At 41.2% G+C, this 8,955-nt stretch overlaps 1 protein-coding gene across 1 annotated transcript; it reads left to right on the top strand.

Annotated features, from left to right (window-relative positions):
• Positions 1-7,594: 7,594 nt before the first annotated feature.
• Positions 7,595-8,364, top strand: LOC139399386 (somatostatin-like receptor F_48D10.1; the record flags this gene model as incomplete). Its single annotated transcript, XM_071144789.1, has 1 exon — positions 7,595-8,364. A coding segment is annotated over exon 1 (770 nt), but the record flags the coding sequence as incomplete, so codon positions are not given.
• Positions 8,365-8,955: the final 591 nt, after the last annotated feature.

The raw sequence follows: 8,955 nt of genomic DNA, 5'->3' as shown, positions 1-8,955 counted from the left end.
CCTGCAGCTGCAAGTTTATTGCATTCAGATGACTCGTAATGTCACACAGAAAAGCCATTTCACACAGAAACATTTCGTCTCGGAGTTGTGTTGTGTCTTTCCCTTTGCTGTCCAAGAACAGACAAATCTCCTCACGAAGCTCGAAACATCTTTGAAGCACCTTTCCCTGGCTTAGCCATCGCACCTCTGTGTGATAAGGCAAATCACCATGCTCCGTTTCTAACTCCGTCAGAAATGCCTTGAACTGGCGGTGATTCAAACCTTTGGCTCTGATAAAGTTAACTGTGCGCGTGATGATGCTCATTACATGCTCCATTTTCAAGGCTTTACCGCACAACGCTTCCTGGTGTATGATACAATGATAAGCTGTCAGCTCACCTGTCGCGTTTTCCTCTTGCATCTTTTCCCGTATCTTCGCCACCAGTCCGCTCCTGTGTCCACACATCGCAGGTGCTCCGTCGGTTGTCAAACCCACGAGTTTTTCCCAAGGCAGCTCCATCTCATTTACACATCTTGACACCTCTTCATACAAATCATGCCCCGTAGTTGTGCCATGCATAGGACGTAAAGCCAAAAACTCCTCTGTCACGCTTAGGTTGGAGTCCACTCCGCGGATGAAAATTGACAACTGGGCAATGTCAGAAATGTCGGTGCTCTCATCCACAGCCAAGGAATATGCAATAAAATCTTTTCCCTTTTTCACAAGCTGCTCTTTTAGATTGATGGACAACTGGTCTACTCTCTCGGCAATGGTGTTTCTGCTCAGACTCACATTTAAAAAGAGTTGCCTTTTTTCTGGGCAAACTTCGTCACAAACTTTAATCATGCAGTTTTTGATGAAATCCCCCTCCGTAAATGGCCGGGCTGATTTAGCGATCTCTTCTGCCAAAATAAAACTGGCCTTGACAGCAGCCTGGCCTTGTGATTTGGCTTTTTTGAACAGAGCCTGTCAAGATTTGAGGCCTCGTTTTAATTCCTCTGCCTTTTGTAGCCTTTGTTCCATGTCCATATTCTTGTTTTTGTCCGCGTGTTTCGTTTCATAATGTCGTCTCAGATTATACTCTTTCAGTACCGCCACACTTTCTCCACACAGAAGACACACAGGTTTTCCAGCTACCTTCGTGAACATATACTCCGACTCCCACCTTGTTTGAAACCCCCGGTTCTCAGTATCCACCTTCCGTTTTGCCATTTTTGATGGGTATCTGAAAGTTAATTTTACTGTGATGCTGACGACTGCTGTGCCAATAAATATTGAAATGAAGCAGTCTACTGCTCGGTGCGTCACCTTTGCATTGTGGGAAATGTAGTATTGGTGCGTGTAAAAGATCTGCGGGCTGCCGGCTTGCTGCGGGCCGGTTCTAATAATAAATCAAGATCATCCCAGGGGCCGTAAAAAACCTTCTTGCGGGCCGGATGTGGCCCGCGGGCCTTGACTCTGACATATGTGCTTTAGAGGTTTGTGATCTAGCTAATGATTAGCCTAATGTTTATACTTTAGAGGTTGTGATCTAGCTAATGATTAGCCTAATGTTTATACTTTAGAGTTTGTGATTTAGCTAATGATTAGCCTAATGTTTATACTTTAGAGGTTTGTGATCTAGCTAATGATTAGCCTAATGTTTATACTTTAGAGGTTGTGATCTAGCTAATGATTAGCCTAATGTTTATACTTTAGAGTTTGTGATCTAGCTAATGATTAGCCTAATGTTTATACTTTAGAGGTTGTGATCTAGCTAATGATTAGCCTAATGTTTATACTTTAGAGGTTGTGATCTAGCTAATGATTAGCCTAATGTTTATACTTTAGAGGTTGTGATCTAGCTAATGATTAGCCTAATGTTTATACTTTAGAGGTTGTGATCTAGATAATGATTAGCCTAATGTTTATACTTTAGAGGTTGTGATCTAGCTAATGATTAGCCTAATGTTTATACTCTAGAGGTTGTGATCTAGCTAATGATTAGCCAAATGGGGTAAATGCAGATGGGTAACCCTCAGGCTGTTTATTTAAAGACACTATGTTGCATCAAATGGGCTACATCAGGCGATAATGATAACCCCTGCCTGATAGTATTGTCCAATATGTTATTGGGCTAATTTCTGGAGGGGGAGTGTATATTTTAAACGTCAGCATAATTTTATTTTCATTCATTTTGGAGCAGAGTTCCCTTTTAAAAAGTAACCAGTTTCTCACAGTTACTGACTTTCTCCCCAAAAAGTGTAGGTCCCCCCATGACCTACAGTATGATGTGATAAGTGTTGCTGTCAGTATTGTTGTCAGGAGGTTTAGGCACCTGCTAAATCCCAATTTGACCTTACTTCTTTAACATCAAATGAATGAACGTAATTGCAGTATTCTGACCTCATAAACCACCATGTTTTTGTTTGTTGTTGAAATATATACATTTGAGTTATTTTGATGTTGGAAGGTAAACAATCTCTCTAAATTGTCTATCAAATATGAATGTGGTTCCATGTCTCAGTTTGGCAACCCTTTAAGCCCTATGTTGCATTTTTGCAGCACTTACAAATCTAACTCTAGCTCTGGCTTAGAATGTTTGTTTCTGAAATGTTTTTATTTTAACATAATCACTACATCTTAGAGAAGATAGGAAAAAATATTTAATTTCATGTACTTGCATGGATGGCTTACAACATATGCTTGTTTGGTGGACCAGTGCAGTCTTAGACGAGTGGACAGGTTTCTGATGTTTCAGAGTTTACTGATGCCACAATAATCATACAGACACACAACACATACTGCTCAGAGATACATCTGGGTCTAAGGAGATGCAATAGGTAGTGTTTGTCATGATGTTTTAGTTTAGGACCTGCACACAATGCAATTTTTTGGAAGCATTGCATTTGTTCAACCATGGGTCTTAAGGGTTAAGCTATGAACTTCAATCCAATGTTGAAATGTGCAGACTGACTCAACTCAGATGGCTTGCATACGGCTTGTTGATACTATTTATACTTTTTGGATTTATAACCATTTAACATTTGCATAAATTAACATGGGTTTGAATGAGAAGCATACGAATACAGTGGTAGCTATTCAAAACGGTCCTGCTCCTTGGCTACAAGACCAACTTTAAGATGCTTAGGCTGTCCTAACTTCAAGTTCTCGAAAACCTTTAGAAACTATAATGACATAATATAGACTATAATGACATAATATAGACTATAATGACATAATATAGACTATAATGACATAATATAGACTATAATGACATAATATAGACTATAATGACATAATATAGACTATAATGACATAATATAGACTATAATGACAAAACATTAGGAAAACACTCACTTTCCATGGCATTCACCAGGTGAATCCATGGCATAGACTGACCAGGTGAATCCATGACATAGACTGACCAGGTGAATCCATGGCATAGACTGACCAGGTGAATCCATGACATAGACTGACCAGGTGAATCCATGGCATAGACTGACCAGGTGAATCCATGACATAGACTGACCAGGTGAATCCATGACACCGACTGACCAGGTGAATCCATGGCATAGACTGACCAGGTGAATCCATGACATAGACTGACCAGGTGAATCCATGACATAGACTGACCAGGTGAATCCATGGCATAGACTGACCAGGTGAATCCATGACATAGACTGACCAGGTGAATCCATGACATAGACTGACCAGGTGAATCCATGGCATAGACTGACCAGGTGAATCCATGACATAGACTGACCAGGTGAATCCATGGCATAGACTGACCAGGTGAATCCATGACATAGACTGACCAGGTGAATCCATGACACCGACTGACCAGGTGAATCCATGGCATAGACTGACCAGGTGAATCCATGACATAGACTGACCAGGTGAATCCATGACATAGACTGACCAGGTGAATCCATGGCATAGACTGACCAGGTGAATCCATGACATAGACTGACCAGGTGAATCCATGACATAGACTGACCAGGTGAATCCATGACATAGACTGACCAGGTAAATCCAAGGTGCAACTCAATATTAGGAAGGTGTTCCTAATGTTTGGTATACTCTATGTATATAGATATAATGCTAATAAACTTGAACCATTTCAGCTACAAATACCACTTTAAGATTTTAAAAACGTTAAATTATACAGAGTGGCTACGCTAAAGATACTGAGATTTCTGCGCATGTGCAGGATCGAGTCCTTTCAGCTGTTGCCTTAGTGCTCACTCATTTCGTGACTCCCCTGCCGCTTGTTCAAACAAACTTAGTTCATTGTCTGTTGTAACAGTAATCAAAGCAAACATGAGAACGACACAACAGGCAGTCAAGCAATTTCATGTTATTTTTTCAGGAGAGGAGTTGGCCTACATGCAGCTATTTAGGCAAGCTAGATATACACAGCATATCAAAAAGCAAGCCACAGACAGGCAGTAAGTAGCAATTTGATGTGCAAGCATTTTCTATAGGGAGACAGAGTTCTTATTTTAGCAACTGGCTATATGGCAGCATAACTATAAAGATTACATCATCACAAAAAACGCTTTTCGTTTTTCCCCAATGCAATGTGTAGACTGTGTCTTCCTTGCGCAACGGCAATATTCGTTACAATAGACAGATAGCCTTCATATATATATATACACACACACACAGAGAGGACAAAACATTAGGAACACCTGCTATTTCACTGACAGACTGACCAGGTGAATCCAGGTGAAAGATATGATCCTTTATTGATGTCACTTGTTAAATCCACTTCAATCAGTGTAGATGAAGGGGAGTAGATGGGTTAAAGAAGGATTGTAAGCCTTGAGACAATTGAGACATGGATTGTGTATGTGTGCCATTCAGATGTTTTGTACCCTCAGTGTTTATATTTTTTGAATGTTTGTTCAAGTCGCCAACAGGTTTTTATTTCAGCTGTTCAGAAATATGAGGCAGAGACATAGGTAACATCATAATCTCGGTCAAAGTGGTTGAGGCTTCAGAAGAGGGTGACTAAAGCATCAAGTAAAGAGACAGACTTGAATGTGTGTATTAAATAACACATGCGCAGAACATGATTCTGATTATTCGTTTCGGGAAAAAAGTTTCCAGAACATGAATGTACTGTGAGCGTTTTGTTGGATGGTGTATACCATGTGTAAATAGGATACCATGTGTAAATAGGATACCATGTGTAAATAGGATACCATGTGTAAATAGGATACCATGTGTATTCTGGAAATAGGATAAAAAAACTTGACATTTTAAACTTGACCTGTACAAGCTAGAGACACCAAACCAACTTTCACATTTTCAGTCTATCCTATCCTATCAACCATAAATACTTCAAGACAAGCTAGAAAGCACACACATTGTCTTAGGAAGAGTCATTTTCTATTTCTTTTAACTGCAATAATGAGTTTTTCACTACTGTGGGCTTATGCCAATCATGGACATTTGTTAGCTTTTTCCAACATCTTAGTCTTAATGTGGGAATGACTGTCACTGTGTAATATACTGTTATTAATCTGCATAAGAAATTAGGTTTATAAGAAATTAAAGTCAACCCACTGGCAGTTTATCTTCAATGTGTCCATTATGAATCTTTTATGGACAGACTACGTAAACATAAAAAAAAACGAATTACGTGAGATTTTAGTTCTGGGTAAACCGAGATTGGTCCTTTATAGATCACAAAGTGTAAAGGGGCAATCTGCAGTTCAAAATATTACAAAGCAGCCACCCCGCCACTTGTATTGGTAAACAGCTGAGGGGCGGGGCTTGAGTAATGTAACCACTCACAAATTCATAGACAAAGCTATGGATGCAAGGACTTACCATCCATGAGATTGAAATTATAGTTTTACCATGTTTTAAAGCTATAGTGGTTGTTTACATGGACTTTGTTTACAAACATTGACATAAAACAAGCTTATATTTTGGCTTCTGATGGGTTCCTACAGTTGAACTAAGCTCATGAGGCTTTGATAAAGTATATTATTCAAGAATCAATGGCTATATATCAATCATTTAACGGTCCAAAAATTGATGTAGTAACTGCGGATTGCATCTGTAAATGGCACAAACACAAGTTATTAAACAAAGTCATGTTATGTTGACTTTATTTTCTGTATAGATTTGAATATTATACAACCAATTTTTGGGCACTGGAAAGTGACATTTTTCATGAGTGAAAATAGAAACTGTCATGATTTTGCGCTAATAGAGTCAGACAATTATGTCCTTACAATAGTTTTGATTTAGATTGACAGAAATGTCAAACCGATTTATGCAACTTCACCTCCATGCCACATGCAATAGTTTTGATTTAGATTGACAGAAATGTCAAACCGATTTATGCAACTTCACCTCCATGCCACATGCAATTGTTTATAGTCACAACACTAGGCTGTTGAATGGACGTCATTCCAATGTTTTGGACTGCGGTTCAATGAATCCCCACATCAGACCACTTATTGGCGCAACAGGTTTCAGGAGCTAGGGCTAGGGGTTTACTCAGAAACACTGACCCATCTTGAACAAGAAAATGTCAACCCTTGACCTAGCTTTGACCGAGTCTGCAATCAGATACACCCAGCATTGTCCAGGACTTGCACGCCATTGACAGACTAGCCAGATTGTTACGTCCATTTTTGGACTTACATTTCTCCAACCCCATCCTTCAGCTATTTACCAAGTCAGTGGCAGGGTGACCACTTTGTTTACATTTCTCCAACCCCATCCTTCAGCTATTTACCAAGTCAGTGGCAGGTTGACCACTTTGGTTACATTTCTCCAACCCCATCCTTCAGCTATTTACCAAGTCAGTGGCAGGTTGACCACTTTGGTTACATTTCTCCAGCCCCATCCTTCAGCTATTTACCAAGTCAGTGGCAGGGTGACCACTTTGGTTACATTTCTCCAGCCCCATCCTTCAGCTATTTACCAAGTCAGTGGCAGGGTGACCACTTTGGTTACATTTCTCCAACCCCATCCTTCAGCTATTTACCAAGTCAGTGGCAGGGTGACCACTTTGGTTACATTTCTCCAACCCCATCCTTCAGCTATTTACCAAGTCAGTGGCAGGGTGACCACTTTGGTTACATTTCTCCAACCCCATCCTTCAGCTATTTACCAAGTCAGTGGCAGGGTGACCACTTTGGTTACATTTCTCCAGCCCCATCCTTCAGCTATTTACCAAGTCAGTGGCAGGTTGACTGCTTTGTAGTAAAGCGGCATGAGGAATATGTGGAAGAAGTGCATGGATGTATGCCTGCCTGAGGTAGTCCATGCAAATGTGCTGTTTTTCTGATGAAGTACAGAGTGAACAGTGTCAATATGGGCCCCCTGCCCAGAGAATGTCCAGTGGTGTCGAGTGGTGAAGCAGTATAGTGGAAAAGGTGAAATATCACACTATTACATAACAAAAACATTGAAACATCACTCAACCTCTCACCCATAAGATGGTTTTCATAGACAAATGTCAGAATGACTAATGATGTTCAATTATATTCTAATTTATTCTATATTCTTCTTCTATTCTGTTCTTTTCAAAATGTCCATTAGAATGTCTATTAGAATGTCTATTTTCCATCCTCAATAACTGACAGTTCTATTTTTATTTTCAGCCTTATGGGCCATTTCCTGATTCATCTCCCTGACCTCCAACCCCACCCCCACCTCCCCGCTATGAATCCCCAAGACTGCACCTCCATCCCTGGGGATTTCAACCTCTCCTCCTCCTTCAGGGACTACTCCACGGTCACCAACCTCTTCATGAATGAGTCCGGCGAGAGCGCTCCCTTCCAGGACAGCAGCACCATTATCACCGCAGTAATCTCTATGACTGTATTCATGGTGGGCCTCCTGGGCAACACGCTGGCCATCTACGTGGTCCTGCGCTATGCCAAGATGAAGACTGTCACCAACATGTACCTTCTGAACTTAGCCCTGGCAGATGAATTGTACATCTTAGGACTTCCCTTCCTGACCACCCAGAACGTGCTCTCTTATTGGCCGTTTGGGCAGTTTCTGTGCCGCGTGGTCATGACGGTAGACTCCATCAACCAGTTCACCAGCACCTTCTGCCTGACCGTGATGAGCATTGACCGCTACCTGGCCGTGGTGCACCCCATTCGGAGCGTCAAGTGGCGGCAACCGAAGGTGGCTAAGATCATAAACGGGCTGGTGTGGGTGGTGTCGTTCGTGGTGGTGCTGCCGGTCACCATCTACTCAGATGTTCAGGACCGCTTCAACTCGTGCAACATGAGCTGGCCTGATCCCCAGGAGCTGTGGTCAACGGTCTTCATCCTCTACACGGCCATCTTGGGCTTCTTCGTCCCCCTGCTGATCATCTGCCTCTGCTACCTGCTCATCATCATCAAGGTAAAGTTAGTTGGGTTGTACTCTAACCCACATCCTCTTCAGTCTTATGTTGTTCATTGTTTGTTCATTGTTTAAGGCCCCTTCCATTTGTTTGAGACCCCATTCCATTTGTTTGAGACCCCATTCCATTTGTTTGAGGATCCATTCCATTTGTTTGAGGATCCATTCCATTTGTTTGAGACCCCATTCCATTTGTTTGAGACCCCATTCCATTTGTTTGAGACCCCATTCCATTTGTTTGAGACCCCATTCCATTTGTTTGAGACCCCATTCCATTTGTTTGAGACCCCATTCCATTTGTTTGAGGATCCATTCCATTTGTTTGAGACCCCATTCCATTTGTTTGAGACCCCATTCCATTTGTTTGAGACCCCATTCCATTTGTTTGAGACCCCATTCCATTTGTTTGAGGATCCATTCCATTTGTTTGAGACCCCATTCCATTTGTTTGAGACCCCATTCCATTTGTTTGAGGATCCATTCCATTTGTTTGAGACCCCATTCCATTTGTTTGAGACCCCATTAGAATTTCTATTAGAATGTCTATTTTCCATCCTCAATAACTGACAGTTAAATTTTTATTTTCAGCCTTATGGGCCATTCCATTT

This window comes from Oncorhynchus clarkii, unplaced genomic scaffold (assembly GCF_045791955.1).
Source record: "Oncorhynchus clarkii lewisi isolate Uvic-CL-2024 unplaced genomic scaffold, UVic_Ocla_1.0 unplaced_contig_13386_pilon_pilon, whole genome shotgun sequence".
In the NCBI taxonomy this organism is placed as follows: domain Eukaryota; kingdom Metazoa; phylum Chordata; class Actinopteri; order Salmoniformes; family Salmonidae; genus Oncorhynchus; species Oncorhynchus clarkii.
This window is presented reverse-complemented; position numbering and strand designations above follow the sequence as displayed.